Here is an 18,095-nt window from a genome sequence, read left to right as displayed (position 1 = left end):
CTATGGTTACTCTATGGTTACTATATGGTTACTATATGGCTACTATATGGTTACTTTATGGCTACTATATTGTTACTCTATGGTTAGTCTATGGTTAGTCCATGGTTACTCTATGGTTACTATATGGTTACTCTATGGTTACTTTATGGTTAGTCTATGGTTAGTCTATGGTTACTATATGGTTACTCTATGGTTACTATATGGTTATTATATGGTTACTATATGGCTACTCTATGGTTACTATATGGCTACTATATGGTTACTCTATGGCTACTATATTGTTACTCTATGGTTAGTCTATGGTTAGTCCATGGTTACTATATGGTTACTTTATGGTTAGTCTATGGTTAGTCTATGGTTATTATATGGTTACTCTATGGTTAATATATGGTTACTCTATGGTTACACTTTGGTTACTATATGGTTACTCGATGGTTACTATATTTATACTATATGGTTACTATATGGTTAGTTTATCTTGAGAGACACGTAAAAATGATGTAATGCTTAAGTTCGTAGATAAATAAATCAAAACATGAGGCACAATTTACTGTAGATATAATTACATTATAGACCATAACTATTACCATTTCTTTTTAAGTTCCTACAGATCCTTTAGTTTGTTAAAAAAAATATAAAATTCTGCTATATTCTGAATGTTACATAATATACCAACTCAGAAGGGTGCTGATATGTAAGTTATACTGACTCAGAAGGATGCTGATATGTAAGTTATACTAACTCAGAAGGGTACTGGTATGTCTGAAAGCTCTGACTTGTGAATCAGTCAGGCCTGTGAGGAAGCTGGAGACGTTGTCTATGAGATAACCATCATAGATAAAGCTGTTCTGGCACTGCTTCACTACATGCTGCATGAAATCTGTGAGGTTAGCCCTTAACTTCTTGAAATGTCTGTCTGTGGCAATTATCAGCGGGTAGTCAGCCGAGTCCTACAGAAGCAAACAAACCACAGTAAGAAAGAAGGCTGAGTTAAAGATAAACACCAAATTCTAGTAGATTTCATCAGAAATTATTGGTATTTCTCTATCATTTGTGATTGCTTTTAATGTTTGGGGTCTGATTGCTTTTAATGTTTGGGGTCTGATTGCTTTTAATGTTTGGGGTCTGATTGCTTTTAATGTTTGGGGTCTGATTGCTTTTAATGTTTGGGGTGGTCTGATTGCTGTTAATGTTTGGGGTGGTCTGATTGCTTTTAATGTTTGGGGTGGTCTGATTGCTTTTAATGTTTGGGGTGGTCTGATTGCTTTTAATGTTTGGGGTGGTCTGATTGGTTTTAATGTTTGGGGTGGTCTGATTGCTTTTAATGTTTGGGGTGGTCTGATTGCTTTTAATGTTTGGGGTGGTCTGATTGCTTTTAATGTTTGGGGTGGTCTGATTGCTTTTAATGTTTGGGGTCTGATTGCTTTTAATGTTTGGGGTGGTCTGATTGCTTTTAATGTTTGGGGTCTGATTGCTTTTAATGTTTGGGGTCTGATTGCTTTTAATGTTTGGGGTGGTCTGATTGCTTTTAATGTTTGGGGTCTGATTGCTTTTAATGTTTGGGGTCTGATTGCTTTTAATGTTTGGGGTGGTCTGATTGCTTTTAATGTTTGGGGTGGTCTGATTGCTTTTAATGTTTGGGGTGGTCTGATTGCTTTTAATGTTTGGGGTGGTCTGATTGTTTTTAATGTTTGGGGTGGTCTGATTGGTTTTAATGTTTGGGGTGGTCTGATTGCTTTTAATGTTTGGGGTGGTCTGATTGCTTTTAATGTTTGGGGTGGTCTGATTGCTTTTAATGTTTAGGGTGGTCTGATTGCTGTTAATGTTTGGGGTGGTCTGATTGCTGTTAATGTTTGGGGTGGTCTGATTGCTTTTAATGTTTGGGGTGGTCTGATTGCTTTTAATGTTTGGGGTGGTCTGATTGCTTTTAATGTTTGGGGTGGTCTGATTGCTTTTAATGTTTGGGGTGGTCTGATTGTTTTTAATGTTTGGGGTGGTCTGATTGGTTTTAATGTTTGGGGTGGTCTGATTGCTTTTAATGTTTGGGGTGGTCTGATTGCTTTTAATGTTTGGGGTGGTCTGATTGTTTTTAATGTTTGGGGTGGTCTGATTGGTTTTAATGTTTGGGGTGGTCTGATTGCTATTTAATGTTTGGGGTGGTCTGATTGCTTTTAATGTTTGGGTCTGATTGCTGTTAATGTTTGGGGTGGTCTGATTGCTATTTAATGTTTGGGGTGGTCTGATTGCTTTTAATGTTTGGGTCTGATTGCTGTTAATGTTTGGGGTGGTCTGATTGCTATTTAATGTTTGGGGTGGTCTGATTGCTTTTAATGTTTGGGGTGGTCTGATTGCTTTTAATGTTTGGGGTGGTCTGATTGCTTTTAATGTTTAGGGTGGTCTGATTGCTGTTAATGTTTGGGGTGGTCTGATTGCTTTTAATGTTTGGGGTGGTCTGATTGCTATTTAATGTTTGGGGTGGTCTGATTGCTGTTAATGTTTGGGGTGGTCTGATTGCTTTTAATGTTTGGGTCTGATTGCTGTTAATGTTTGGGGTGGTCTGATTGCTATTTAATGTTTGGGGTGGTCTGATTGCTTTTAATGTTTGGGGTGGTCTGATTGCTTTTAATGTTTGGGGTGGTCTGATTGCTTTTAATGTTTGGGGTGGTCTGATTGCTTTTAATGTTTGGGGTGGTCTGATTGTTTTTAATGTTTGGGGTGGTCTGATTGGTTTTAATGTTTGGGGTGGTCTGATTGCTTTTAATGTTTAGGGTGGTCTGATTGCTGTTAATGTTTGGGGTGGTCTGATTGCTTTTAATGTTTGGGGTGGTCTGATTGCTTTTAATGTTTGGGGTGGTCTGATTGCTTTTAATGTTTGGGGTGGTCTGATTGCTTTTAATGTTTGGGGTGGTCTGATTGTTTTTAATGTTTGGGGTGGTCTGATTGGTTTTAATGTTTGGGGTGGTCTGATTGCTTTTAATGTTTGGGGTGGTCTGATTGCTTTTAATGTTTAGGGTGGTCTGATTGCTGTTAATGTTTGGGGTGGTCTGATTGCTGTTAATGTTTGGGGTGGTCTGATTGCTTTTAATGTTTGGGGTGGTCTGATTGCTTTTAATGTTTGGGGTGGTCTGATTGCTTTTAATGTTTGGGGTGGTCTGATTGCTTTTAATGTTTGGGGTGGTCTGATTGTTTTTAATGTTTGGGGTGGTCTGATTGGTTTTAATGTTTGGGGTGGTCTGATTGCTTTTAATGTTTGGGGTGGTCTGATTGCTTTTAATGTTTGGGGTGGTCTGATTGTTTTTAATGTTTGGGGTGGTCTGATTGGTTTTAATGTTTGGGGTGGTCTGATTGCTATTTAATGTTTGGGGTGGTCTGATTGCTTTTAATGTTTGGGTCTGATTGCTGTTAATGTTTGGGGTGGTCTGATTGCTATTTAATGTTTGGGGTGGTCTGATTGCTTTTAATGTTTGGGTCTGATTGCTGTTAATGTTTGGGGTGGTCTGATTGCTATTTAATGTTTGGGGTGGTCTGATTGCTTTTAATGTTTGGGGTGGTCTGATTGCTTTTAATGTTTGGGGTGGTCTGATTGCTTTTAATGTTTAGGGTGGTCTGATTGCTGTTAATGTTTGGGGTGGTCTGATTGCTTTTAATGTTTGGGGTGGTCTGATTGCTATTTAATGTTTGGGGTGGTCTGATTGCTGTTAATGTTTGGGGTGGTCTGATTGCTTTTAATGTTTGGGTCTGATTGCTGTTAATGTTTGGGGTGGTCTGATTGCTATTTAATGTTTGGGGTGGTCTGATTGCTTTTAATGTTTGGGGTGGTCTGATTGCTTTTAATGTTTGGGGTGGTCTGATTGCTTTTAATGTTTGGGGTGGTCTGATTGCTTTTAATGTTTGGGGTGGTCTGATTGTTTTTAATGTTTGGGGTGGTCTGATTGGTTTTAATGTTTGGGGTGGTCTGATTGCTTTTAATGTTTAGGGTGGTCTGATTGCTGTTAATGTTTGGGGTGGTCTGATTGCTTTTAATGTTTGGGGTGGTCTGATTGCTTTTAATGTTTGGGGTGGTCTGATTGCTTTTAATGTTTGGGGTGGTCTGATTGCTTTTAATGTTTGGGGTGGTCTGATTGTTTTTAATGTTTGGGGTGGTCTGATTGGTTTTAATGTTTGGGGTGGTCTGATTGCTTTTAATGTTTGGGGTGGTCAGATTGCTGTTAATGTTTGGGTCAGATTTCCCTGCTATTTCACAATTGAAACAAACAAAATTTCATCATGGTTCAAACCTATCAAGTGAAAGTCTAATTATGATGTCAAAAGTTGCAAAAGGACCGCTAGAATAGAGATGGGTAATGCTGCAGCTTGAACGCCAGCAACAATTGCAACGTTCTAATCATGATGAAGTCATGTTGATCTTAATCTTCAAACATCCTGGCAGTCGGATCATCTCTAACACTAAAAACATCAAAAGGAATAAATCACTTTTTTGACAGCTTTTTGATGACCTCCTGCTCTACTACATGTAAAATTGATAGAAAAATATCTATATTTTTGGTAAAATCTACTAAAACTGTGTCAGTTCATCGTTAAATGACAGAATGAAAGTGCAAACCTCATCAAATTCCTCCGTCATTTTCCTGATGATTTCAGCAAATTCGAGATTGGCCTGCATCTCCTCATCAATTTCACCTTTACAACCGGAAGCCTCGATAAAAAACTGGAAAATCTGCAGGAGACCAGCATCTCTGTCAGCCTTATAGACTTCTACCCAGTCTTGGGCGACTGCCTGCATGTCCATTCTGCCATTAAGTACAGTTTCATAGAGAGATTTCTCAACGGTCTTCGGTACGGCTTTCCTTCTCTGTTTTGAAGGCGGGGGCATAAGTTCACCTTCATCTTCCTCAGCAGCTGGTCCACCCGCTAAAGAACTCATACAACTGACCGCCTGTCCATGTTACAAATCACATAGTTTTTCCAAACAGTTGCTTCGCATGCGGAAGCCATCAAATGTTGGAGCCATCATTCTTTTGAGAACCAACTAGATTTTGTTAATTCATTTTAGAGACCATAAACTCAGTAACTACGTACACCAAGAAAAGGAAAAAAATAACAGAAATAATTTATCACATAACTACGTACTTTTATGTATGGAAGAATTAAAATGGTAGAGTGAAAATCCACTAGAAAGATGTTTTTGATACTCTACTAATGTAAGCTTGGCCATGAGTAGGTTCAAGGATGACTGATGAACTATATGGACTAAGTAACATATGTCATCTTATACTGGATAGTCTAAATCAACAGTTTCAATACGTCTTCCTTATTTTTACATTTTATTTATGAGTTCTGTCAGCTTTTTTTACAATTTTATACAAAAGCCTCAAATAATTTTAGAAATTGAATGAAGGAAACTAATTCTTGTGTCAAAACAACTAATACACTCTCAAACTTCATTTTGCATGTCCAAAAGTTTGTACACGAGTATCACAAGTTTGAACTTGACTGTAAACTGACAACTATAGAGCATCACAAGGTAACTTTAAGTCATTGTACGCAAAATTGTGACAACTTGATCGATGTTAAAAAGTCAAGAGCCCATTTTATTTTTATAATGAACAAATTATATTCAGAGGAAAAAACATGGTGGCCTCATAAAGTACTACAAATTGTAGATATCCAGCTTAATAAGATGAGAGTAGTTAATGAAGCAGCTCTTATAAAGTGACTAATGATCTCTTGACATCTTGTTTATTATCCTACAGACATGAAAAACTAGACAGCATATTTTACTAACCAGGAGAATCTTTTGGTCGCCTCCTCGTATCTGGCGCCGTGGCGATTGTTTCCTTAGCAACAAGCTTAGCCTTCCTTGTGCTAGGCATTTTAGGCTGTAACAACCACACAGCTGCAGTCTTGGATGGTTCCAGCAAATAGTTATGTCATGCAGCATGAAGGTTTATGAAAAAGTATCAAATTTCATGTATTTTTCCTTGACTAAAGATTGTTGTAGTGTCAGCTCAATACTGGGCTAAAAATCTGTAGCCGATGCGGTAACAAACATACACAGCTACCTTACATACCAACTAAAATTCAATACTGGATAATGACTAAAATGTGTTACAACTTGCACTGAACCTAAAAAATTGTATGTAAAATTTACCAAGCTTCATCTCATGATGTTCCAATCACTTTAACCAGTTTCAATGGTACAGAGTTATATGTACAGCCATAATTCATAGCATTTGCAGAGCTTGAGCCAAACATGAAGTATGTATAAATTATGTTATCCAACTTCAGCTAAGTGCCTAAATAGGCTTCCAGAGTTCTAAATAGATTTAACTTATTTATAAGGAGAAATTAGTAAGTTGCGTTACTACAGCTAAAATCTTACTTTAAAGGTTGACTTGCAACGAAATTCAGTTTAACAGTTAATAGTTTAATAGTTACAGTTTGATATCAAAAGGAGGCTATTAAATAATATGCTACAAATCTGCAAAATTATAAGTTATATAATGATAATCGATCAAATGTTACAAATATGAAGACCATGAAATATATGAAAGACCATATGAAATATATGAAGACCACAATGGAAAAACCAGAGTTGTCACAATTTAGGTTTGTTTGGAGTTATTGCTGCCTACATGTAGTTTTGGCACTGCAGAATTGTATGGTGAATAAAAAATTGGAAAAATCAGTGTTGTCCACGGAAAACGTGTTTAAATTTATCGGCCAAGCCCCACAGCCTACCAATCGAACAGCGTTTTGCTTGTTCTTTAAAATGTTCTCACGAGCGAACAAGCGGAGCGAAGTTTGAGTTTTTATAATAAATGCATGTGCACACAACTCACGAAAAGTATTCATCAACAACGTCGCAAACTCTTGTCTCGAAATCTCATCAACAAATTTAACCATCGTTTTGTAGAGTCGTTAAAGTATAATAACGATACAAAACACATATAAGCCTATTTAAATATGTTACCAAGTCTTTGTAAATTGTCGACAGTCTCTTAAAACTTACCCATCTGATCGGATTATACACAAATAGACAGATTAATTTGGCCGAAAATCGTCACAAAACGCTTGAAAAGCTTGGTTTAATAAAAGTTAAGACAGACAAACGAAACGCCGAGCGACAGAGAATAGAACCATTAAGTCGTGCGCATTGCAAGAAAAAATAACGTGCACATTTCACCAGTCTATAGCATTGTCCAATTGCCGAAGGTTTCTGTAATTAACATAGAAGTACAGAAATCGTTTCATTCTTGCCGATTTTAATTTTTTCATTTGCCGACACATTTGAGTACTTTCGTATTCTAACTGATGTCCAACGAAGTATAAGGAAAGGAAATGACGATGATATTTTTTCTAACGGTTCTAATGAGATTATTACAATAATTAATTGTAGGTTTGGATGACTACAGAACAATGGCTACATAGTACAGATTTTCTAAAAATCTATATCAGTGCATTTTACTTCTAATATTGTCTGATATTACATTTCTCTTTTTGCAGAAGTAGAGATATAAACATATAATCTTTTCCTTTCATTATTGCTATTTGTTGTGTATAATAACACCCACACCCAGTACATTACAGTTACCATTGCAATTATCCTATTTGACTGCTAATATTGCATTTTTCAACCATCAGTACCCTTTCTTTTTTCCAATATCACTTTGGCCGTGGGCTGTATGACAGGGGAATTTCTAGTATTAATAATGATGGCATCTGGAGATAGAGCTGAGTATGAACAATTAACTGAAAAGCCTAGAAAACAAAGAAAAGATGGTAGTGCACAAGAAAAGTCTAAAAAGCAAAAGGTTTCTAGTCACACAACAGGAGAACATGCTTATGCAAACGGTATGAATGCTTTGAAATTGTGTGTGCAGTAAATTTTTTTACTGATTTTAATCAAACTTACACTACGAATAATAAACAAGACGCGTATTCATCTTTGCTAATCACTGTGTGTAAAGTGAAGAAGGCCCCATTGAAAGTCACGGAGGTCCCGAAGAAGTGGAGTTAGATTTGTTATGTGATGGATACGCTGGACAGAACAAAAATCACACTCTCATTTACTATTTTCACTGGTTTCTGCATGGAAAAAAAAAGATTTAACAGAATCAAAATAAGCTATCCAATGGGTGGACATTCTTTCATGGAACGCGATCAAGACATGAATGCGGTGAATTGTAAGTCAGACGTAGATCTACCATCTGATTGGGTAAAAGTTCGTTTCAAAATGCTCGCAAACATCCATTCAAAAGAGGTGGCGTTCAATTAGAGGTTTTACGATAGTTTAGCTTAATCAAATTTGTATTCTTGCAGCGTGCGGGCTGAATGCTCGGTTTTGATTAATACCAGCAAAATATTGTTATTCCCAGCAAGAATCATAGGATTAGGAACTAGCCCTAACCCGCTCATGGATTCATAGTTTTACACATCCCACATAAAAGGTCTCTGTATCCAATAAAACAGTGAGCTCCATATATAGCCACTGACGGTGCAACTTCTATTTTATTCCATTTATTTTACTCAGTACATTTTAATTTCCTGTGCTTCAGGTATTGTGAACTTCCTGTGCTTCAGATATTGTGAATTTCCTGTGCTTCAGGTATTGTGAACTTCCTGTGCTTCAGGTATTGTGAACTTCCTGTGCTTCAGGTATTGTGAACTTCCTGTGCTTCAGGTATGGTGAACTTCTGTGCTTAAGTATGGTGAACATCCTGTCCTTCAGGTATTATGAACTTCCTGTGCCTCGGGTATTATGAACTTCCTGTGCTTCAGGTATTGTAAACTTCCTAGGCTTCAGTTATTGTGAACTTCTTGTGCTTCAGGTATGGTGAACTTCCTGTGTTTCAGGTATTGTGAACTTTCTGAGCTTCAGGTATTGTGAACTTTTTTCTTTTACTCTTTTGTAATTTTTGGTTAATTGTAAATTTTCCTGATGCGGATGTTTTTTTCTAATACAAACTAATAGGAGTTTTTACATAATAAAGAACTAATAAAGACTAATAATGAATAATTTTGACTAATAAAGAACCCTCATTTCTTCTTTGAAGCAGGGCACTCTTCCCGAGCAGGACAAATCATTATAAATATTCAAGTTCCTTCTGATAAGGTTTTGAGCATAAAATACTTCACGAATTCAATACAAAGAAAAATTACACTATTTCTATGCACACATATAAGCTAGGCCCAAGGCGCATTTCTCTGCCTCTGACGACTTCCTCTACCTGTGGAGACTCTCCTTACCCTGCCTATGCAGCCTCCCCTCCCCCGACCAATGGAGCCTCTTACTCCATCATCAGCTGATCCCCTTCTAATTTGCTATCTCAACTCTCAAGTATCTAAATATCTAAGGACAGCCATGGTTCTCGTTCAACTGCTGAACTCGCAGCTGTTCGGGACTGAGGAAGCAGACACGGAAGATTGTTTGAGTACAGGTGTAACTTTAATTGGCCGTTTTAACCTTTTGTCATTAATTTTATTTTTTAGAATTCTGTTAGTTGTATACTTTAGTTGTTTGACTTATAGAATAAAAAAGTAATTTGTACTGGCAAATAGCAGTATTGCTTACAATAGCTTAGCACCTTCAATAGTACATGCGCCAATAATAGTCTAATCAATTCTAAAAAAACTAAACAAAAGTGCACAAACTGAATATAGTCAAACAAGATTAAAATGTCAAAGCAAATTCAACACCGATGTTGTGGGTGGATTCGCATTAGTTATGCGTAACATAAGTTCTCCCATTCATGACACAGTTAGGCCTGATGCGATACTTAAAACGCCTGTGTTATATACGCTCCATTGTACGATTTGTTGTTAGTATTTCCAAAGCTATGTATACAAAAAAATGTGTAGCTGCATTGTGACTAGCTTATTCGACACAATTAACTTATGATAGAGAAAACAACATGAAGACAAAATCGGTGAAGCAAATCTCACTGCATATCTCAGAGAACCCGGTGAAACAACTCCTATAAACAGTTTTTTCACATGCAATACGGAAACTTCAAGCAGTATTTATAATCATATTAATTATTATGATCAAACATATAGCTATTATCATAAAGCTTATTGTAAGTTTATGATAAGAAACCCGCACTCGTCCTAATCACCATAATCTAATGAATCAGACTTAGCAGTCTGTCAAGTCATTGCTATTTCAAAATACTTCACCTAGGACAGAATTCAGTAGCTCTTCTTTTATCGATAGTTAAAATTTGACTATTAAATTACTAAATATACTACATAGAAATAAAATAAATATAACCGTTCTTTCGCCAACTCGGAGCTAAATTGGCGCTCATTGGTGTAAATGGTTTTAGTGGGGCTGGTGTTCATTGTCGTCTTCAGCTGTAAAATTACGTATGCGTAAAATTTTGTATGGAAGAGCGGTGCGCTAGCCTGGCTCTCTTTCTCCCCCACCCTCCAAGAGATATTGCTATTCCATGATCTGCAAAAACCCCAAGAATGGACTTTCAAAGGAACGGGCATGACATTTCACAAGTGAGTCACTTCTTCTACTACTAGTTCTATTGCTAAAGTTTACGACTACTTCTAAGTGTGCTACTACTAGTTAGTACTGCCACTAGTTAGTTCTACTACACAAGTCACTGGGTGAGTGAGAGTCGATCAGTGTCACTGTTGTAGCTTATTTTTTTCTAAATGAGCCATCTACCTTCAATATTAGTTTGAGTCCAAATCTCCTTATATATGGATAGTCTTCACTTCAGTTGTGTTTGTCATTAGGTGCAGAGGACTCTGGCTAGTTGGTGCAATAGCGCTATTCACTGTTTATGTGAGTGTCGATGCCGATAAGTGGGAGGTAGTCAAGTGATGGTCAGGTTGCGGTTCAACAACAAGGCTAATCCAATGCTATAGATCATGTAACGATGCCTCATATATCAATAAATATATATACGTATATATATATATATATATATATATATATACGCTACTGAACGTACACCTCCAACCAACCCTCTAATGTCTGGGTTAGAATAGCAGTCTAGACGTAAGATATTATGATACAATATACATGTTGATCAATCAACTGTTAGTATACAATTAACTGATGTTGCTTCCTTAGTTGCTAGACAAAATGAGTATAACTACTAAGCTACTTCTATATAAATTGATGGATTCAATAGGAGTTGTGTTCCTACTATAGTGTTGCTATGGACTGAGTAGATAATTCCCAACTCCACAATCAAATGATAAGAATATTGTACACGTATGCAGCGTGTAAGCAATGGTTGTTGAGACATACTTGTAACTGTTAGTGGGAGATAATATATGCTGTAGGAATGTACTGTAACTGCTAAGTTTCCTACCTATCAACTAATCTCTTGACATTTATGTTTGTGGGAACATCGCTAATATACAGCTATTTCAAAAACATGATTTTCAGCTATAACATCACTACTGAGTGCAAGAGTTTGACTGTATTTTGTCGGTGATTAGATAAATTTATAAGCTAGTGAGTAAAATTTTCTTTCTTCAGAACAAAAGTTTTTTATTATTTAAATTTGGAATTTTTTTTATATTAATATTTTGAAACTACAAACCATTAGGTTATTTCTAAATATTTAGATTTGAAAGAAATGTTTGTAGTGTCTATAATATTATTTATTGTTGTACCTGGATATAGCTAGCAGTAAGGAGATAAGAGTGATAATACTATTGTTATTACTACTGTTGCTAACTAACTGCTACAGTTTCATTTTAATTTTTAGATTTCCAAACAAAGCAACTGAGAACTCTCGTTATTTACAATGGTATTGCAACCGCAGAAGAGTGAATAAGCCTGATCCTTGGGCACTTATCTGCAACAAACATTTTAATGATCCATGTTTTGACAACAGGTTAAAACATTCGACTAAAGTCATTTAAAGGTAATATTTTTCAATGTTGAATGATGCTTTTCAATGATTGAATTTAAAACCATATTGTCAAGCACAGTGCTGCAAGGTTGTTCAACTTAAAGTAGATATATCTAAAAAGAGTTTAGAAACCTCAAGCAGCACGCAAAACAGTGACAGCTGCCACAGCATGTGCTTATGAATATGTGCAGCTTAGCAGAAGATGTTGATGTGAATTTCTCTAGTAATGCATCTGTGGCAATGGTTAGTATTGCCTTGGTTAGTACATCTTTGCAGTATTTCTACATTTTGTTTGTTGTCATTTCTATTAAAATAATCTCATGGATGCAATCCATTTTTGAGTCATGCTTGATTAAGAAATTTCCATTAAAGGTTGACTTGCAACAAAAATCACATTACAGTTATTTGATATCATAAGATTCACCATGTCTTACTCTGTTGTGTTGTAGCTGCGAAATATATGGGAATGTGATTACAAGCTTTTAAAAGCTCAAAAACGAACAGTTAATCGCAGCCACACGAGGCCGCCGCAGTTTGGATTCTCTTTCCAAAACGGCTCAAATGTGTCGTAGTTGTAGTAGTACTTTATAAAGGTCAGTAACAATGTAATCACTGTAATATTCATCTGCAGCTATTGTTGTGCTGCTATTCCTAATCCGGATGAGTTCTAGAAAACTCTGATTCACCTTGGCTCAATATTCAGTGGTATACAAATCTCCTTTTACACAGTTTCTGTAACGTGTATGTATAAGTTTAATCATCTGATTACACTAATTCCTGCATTTCCTTGTTTGCATTATTTTGATTATCCTCTATTACAACTGTTTTTAATTTCCATTTAGTTGTTGCAGTAGTTTATTCCATCTTTTACAGATACTGTATTATACGTACATATCATACATTCATAAATTAAGCTATTATCACTTAAATCTTGAAAACAGTTTCTGTTTTGGCAGCATACCTGTGTTGTTTTTATCAAAATACTTCATGTGCTGACTTTTTTATATGCATTTATGCATATGTAATATAAATTTTAATATAATGGAACAGTTGTTATTTGCCTGAATATATCATTTGTTGGGTTTATGAATCTGTAATACAACAGTTTGTATGAATAACATGGTCAACAAAAATCTATTTTACATCTACTCATCATTTGATATATCCTCTCCATATGTTATAAATAGGTTTTCTTTTAATAGGGCACTCTAAACGTTGTGTAGGAAGAGTTTTCATTAACACCCAGCTGGAAAATAACTATTCAACATGTACATTTCTGTCATTTTTCACTGTTTGTTTACAAACGGAACTAGCATTCGATTAGCTCTCCAATATGGCGCATACATCACGTATCACCATCAACGTAAAAGTCATGTGATTGCCATTCCATGGGTTTTAAGTTCAATGGGTGCGCCATTTGTCAGTATTTACGATTTGCCAATAATAGAGGAGATAAGGAGGAATAGAAAATATAGTTCGTAATGGAAAAAGCTCCGTTTCCTATTACAACAGTCTTTAGTTGACCTGCTGGTCATTCTAGTTGTTATAGAAACATGTAAACACTATCACAGCAAAAACGCGAGCTGAAGTGAAATGCACCGTTACTATATTGTTTTATGGTGTTAACTGATTGTTGTTTTTCTTATAGCTGCCACTATATTTCTTGTTACGACTTGTAATTTTAGAAATGTATGTTTGAAAAATAAACCAAAAATGTGCGCCTGGTCCCATGTACTGTGCAAAACAATGTTTAACAGGTTTCTGAAAGTAAAGGAGCTCCCTTTATTTTGTAACCCAAAACTACTATGTATGTTGTACTTACTGCAGCAGTTGGTAACTTATTACTAAACAGTAGTAGCCGTAAAACAATACAAAGTATATGATAACTATTCACAATTTTGTTTCAACACACAAAAGCAAGATTTTGCAGCCCAAAGACTATGTGATACTCATTAATAACAGTTACTGTAGGCGTACAACAAAACAGAGTATGTGATATATGTTCATTGTCCAAATTCAATGCAAAGTAACGCTATATGTGTAGCGCAAAGTAATACTTGTAACAATAGACACTATGTCTACAACACAGGGTATCTGATACCTGTTCACAACAGGTGTGCAGGCACAACACAGAGTATGTCATCGCCCTTTACAGTAGACATAGAACACAATAGAAACTTATTATCGGTGGGTATATAAGACAGTATATGTAATCTGTTTCAACAAGAAGACAGGCTTGAAAGATCAGAAATAACGACAAGAAATCTGCCAAATGAAATGAAAACAGCTATTGCAAGCACCTGTCCTTGTCAATATGGGGCTACAGAAATAATCATCAGTTAATTTGTTAGTGAAAATGTGATGATATCTGTTGGCTCGAGAGTTATGCATCTCTTGCAGTATCGCTTGTCGCAAGTACTGCGCTGAACCATAGATATGATAGTCATTAACCATACTATGATAGTCATTCTCAAGCTGATGCTTGTTGTATGGCCGGTGATACACAGTAAACCTACAACAAACCAGGCATAAAATCTATGAACCACAATCAATAATCTCTTCATTCAGGTGTTTCCAAATGGATGTCATTGTGAGCTATACGACATGCACACAGTGGAAAAAACTGAAAAAAGGCAAACTTATTAACAGAAATCTAGCCTCTTACAGTAAAGAAGTAGTAAGGAAAAGTCTTGCAAAATAGATAGTCCTTTCACTCTCCAGTTGTGTTTTATGAAATGTGCCACCTTGACCGAGGGTTGTGCTTATGTCATCAAAAGGGTGCTGTGATTATTTACTGTGATTTATAAAAGACGTCCTACCTTTTCATTGATAGTGTGGGCTCTAACCCGTCTGACCTTTGGCCTATGAACCCCTGAAAGCAAATTCAAAACGGACAACTATAAATTATATCTTCAACAGAAGGCTGAATTCTCTATTACCTCACATCAAACTACTCCCTCAAACTGTTTGAGAATGTCTCTGAACATTTACAAATGTGCTCAGCTAGTATAGAAGAGAATTTTAGGATAAAACTGTTTGTCTACAAGTTTGCTGCACACTTTCTTGAGGAGGTATGATAATAAATGAAGTTCCCACATAAATCAAACATTTCCTTAAACAATAACACTATCAGCTGATTGATTGTTATATTAAGCATACAAATGTACCATATCAAGCTATATTTTTAGACTTGACTGGGCTTATAAATAGTACTGTTCAGGAATTAAACGCCACCCCTTCTGACCTTCAAAGACGCTTCCTCTCTAGCTAAGTGAACTGCTTATTTGGTATTAGATTGCCTATAATGAATACGCGTCAGAGAAATAGTACCCTGATCTAAAATACTTAGTTAATTAGAGTATTAGAGAAAATCAATCATAAGGCGTTTTTATGAACATATATGGCTTTAGTAGACTTAATTATATTTCCTTTAAAGTGATAAGTAGCAACTGGCAATCCCTTGAACACAGACGAGAGCTGAAAGAACTGCACACCTTCAGTAAAATCCAATCTCAAGATCTATTCATCGGCTCACACAAACCAGCTGTCAATATTTTACTAAATGCAACAACATATGGCATACTATAAATACTAACGCAATAGAAAATTTATTTTTAATTGGAGCATTAATGTCTCATCATTTATTAAACTTTATCCTCTATTTTTCTAAAAATGAATAATTTTATCTACACAAGCTAACCACGCCACTGGAGATGCCCTACAGAGATAGACAAACTTCTAGTATCTACAACACTATTCGCTTACCATTCCTTCTTATTGCTTTCTCCTTTGCCTGCTAGACTCTCTTCATCACTCATTTTGTTGAAAGATTATACCAGGTTCCTATTGTATAGTTTTTAAATACTCTAACTTCCAGATGTTGTATTATGGGATTTGTTAGGCTCAGGCTATATTGGTGTCTGAGCTCAAGGCAGTACAGATGGTCTTGGTAATTACGGTGAGTGTATAAAACTGGATAAAGATAGTGGGTAAAGCTAGTAGATTAACTAGTGTAAGGCAGTATGGGAAGGATATAAGGAAGTGTAATGAAAGACGGAGGCTCTTCTTCATCTTCACATCAGTGCATGTAAGTACATCGATTTATACAACATGGCGCAGTTGACGAAACTCTAATTCTTTTTGTGTGTTATTGTTAGTGATAATCTTTTGGTTTTGGTATAAATTTAACATTTGGTAAAACCCTTTCACGGGCGTGCAGGTGGGGTGACGTGCGGTAGAAAGGTGTTGTGAGGCTGTGAGGTGTTGGAGTGGTGAAGTGTCGGTGTTGGAGAGGTGCAGAAGTTTCTTATTCGTTGCGTGGCACAAAATGTTGAGAATAAAAATAAAATAAATACAGATAAAAGGAGAGGTGTAGAGTGGGTTGGTGGCGTAAATTATATTGTTTTGTTTCAGGATAGAGATCAATTATTTGAAGCTGGTGTTTAGTGAGCACGGTGATGGTTCGTGGGAAAGATTTATAGAAGAAATGAATTTATGTATTGAGAGTGCTGTTGAGAGAAGAGGTTACGAAGGTGAAGATGGCAATAGATGCCCTATTATGAGAGGTACAGCTAGGATAGTGCCACTGTTGAGAGCTATTGGGCATAACGGTTTTAATGTAGATGGTGCAAATTCTACTTATGAAAAGGTGGTGGATATTTTACAGGAATATTATGGTAGACAGGAGAGCGTGTTTGTGAAGGGGCCTAAGTTTTTGATGGCTAAAGAGGCACGAGGTGAAAGTGATAGAGTTCTTGTTATGAGTTGAGAGTTTAAGCAGATATTTTGGGGTAAAAAATAATGCTGATAAAGTAAGGTTTGCTCTTATAGTGGCAGTTAACGGGTTGAGGAATAGAGAAGTAAGTAGACTTGAAGAATCCTAATTTGACCTGGGTGATGTTGAATGAGGCATTGAGGGCGCGTTGGATGGCGGATCATTCAGACAAGTTTGTGAGAGCAGATAGTAGAGGTAGCGATTAAAAGTGAGAATAAAAAAGAGGTAGCAAGGGTATCAGAGTGCGACAGTCGTGCACAGTACCGGAGTGGTTGTAGGGAAAGAAAATACGACTCAGGAGGTGAATATTCTCCTAGAAGCAGTCTTAGGAGTGGTAAAAAGTATTATGGGGATAGTAGTGATGAACGTGATGTTAGTAGGTATGGGGCAACAAGTGGAGAGTATAACAAGGACAGGGGCAGTAGTAAGTATAGAGACAATAGCAGGGAGAGGCATGTCTCTAGATATAGAGACAAACAGTAGAGAAGGTAGTGAAGATAGAGTGTGCTACAATTGCAAGCATAGTGGCCATGAGGTGCAGAGTTGTCTCTCCATTAAATGTTTTTCTTGTGGGCAACGAGGACACGTATTCCGATATTGCGGGAATAAGGGTAGAGAAGTAAAGTATGGCAGTCGAGATAGCAGTAGAGAGAGGTATTGGGGCGGAGAAAGTCCTCATGACGTAAGAGATAAGTAGAATAGACCCAGAGATTACAGTATGAACAGGTATGAAAGAGACAGTTGGTTTGAGATGCAAGAGACAGATAGGCATGATGAAAGATACAGTGACAGTGGAAGGGGTAAAAGTGCAAGATTTGCTGGCTATGGAGATAAATATGGTGAAGATCAATGACTAGGCCAGAAAATTGTGCAGTATTTAGACGGTAATGAAGTAAATGTAAAGTTTACGTTTGATACTGGGGCCGAGGTGTCAATAGTAATTGAGGCAACAGCCAATAAGTTGAACCTACGGTTAAAGAAACCGTCAACAGTTTTAGAAACTGCTGATAGTAGTGAGTTGGAAGTGGTTGGAAGTGTGGTAGTTCATTTGGAAAGTAAACACATGCATATGGATGCTGAAGTTCATATGGTGAAAGGATTGAAAATGAACTTCTTGGGCATAACTGAGTTGAAGCAGCTAAAATTATTTGCTGTTGTAAACGCGCTATGCGAAAGTAAGTTTAAGCCTGTTAAGGAGTGTAAAAGTATTAAGACAGTTAAGCCGTTTTTGCCAAGAACCATTATTGCTGGGTCAAGTTATGTTTCAGATAATGTCAAGTTGCAAAACCTGACAAATAAGTTTGACAAAAAGCACAATGTTAAGAAAGGCCACACAGGTCAAGATTGATGGACCTGTAAAACCAAGGGAGTGAAGAGTAGCGGATATGTGAAAATTGGTAGTCAATGGGGGACGGCCCAAGGCACCAGAGATGTGC

General features: G+C 36.6%; 1 protein-coding gene and 1 long non-coding RNA gene across 2 annotated transcripts in view; both read right to left on the bottom strand.

Moving 5' to 3' along the window:
- Nucleotides 1-10,249, bottom strand: part of LOC137402157 (cohesin subunit SA-1-like) — a 52,530-nt gene extending 42,281 nt beyond the window's left edge. The window contains exons 1-4 of the mRNA XM_068088636.1: nucleotides 10,180-10,249; nucleotides 5,786-5,879; nucleotides 4,604-4,911; nucleotides 743-950 (exon numbers count right to left, since the gene is read on the bottom strand). Coding sequence (XP_067944737.1) covers nucleotides 743-950; nucleotides 4,604-4,911; nucleotides 5,786-5,873 — 604 coding nt within the window. The 5' untranslated portion in view covers nucleotides 5,874-5,879; nucleotides 10,180-10,249. The remainder of the gene's footprint in view (nucleotides 1-742; nucleotides 951-4,603; nucleotides 4,912-5,785; nucleotides 5,880-10,179) is intronic.
- A 3,502-nt stretch (nucleotides 10,250-13,751) lies between these two features.
- On the bottom strand, nucleotides 13,752-16,314 carry LOC137401946 (uncharacterized). The gene is made up of 3 exons (XR_010979403.1): nucleotides 15,651-16,314; nucleotides 14,705-14,757; nucleotides 13,752-14,397 (listed from the first exon to the last, which is right to left on the bottom strand). It is a non-coding gene; the product is annotated as an uncharacterized lncRNA (long non-coding RNA).
- Nucleotides 16,315-18,095: the final 1,781 nt, after the last annotated feature.

This window comes from Watersipora subatra, chromosome 8 (genome assembly GCF_963576615.1).
Source record: "Watersipora subatra chromosome 8, tzWatSuba1.1, whole genome shotgun sequence".
Taxonomy (NCBI): Eukaryota; Metazoa; Bryozoa; class Gymnolaemata; order Cheilostomatida; family Watersiporidae; genus Watersipora; species Watersipora subatra.
Note: the sequence above shows the minus strand (reverse complement) of the source record. Positions and strands in the feature narration are given on the sequence as shown.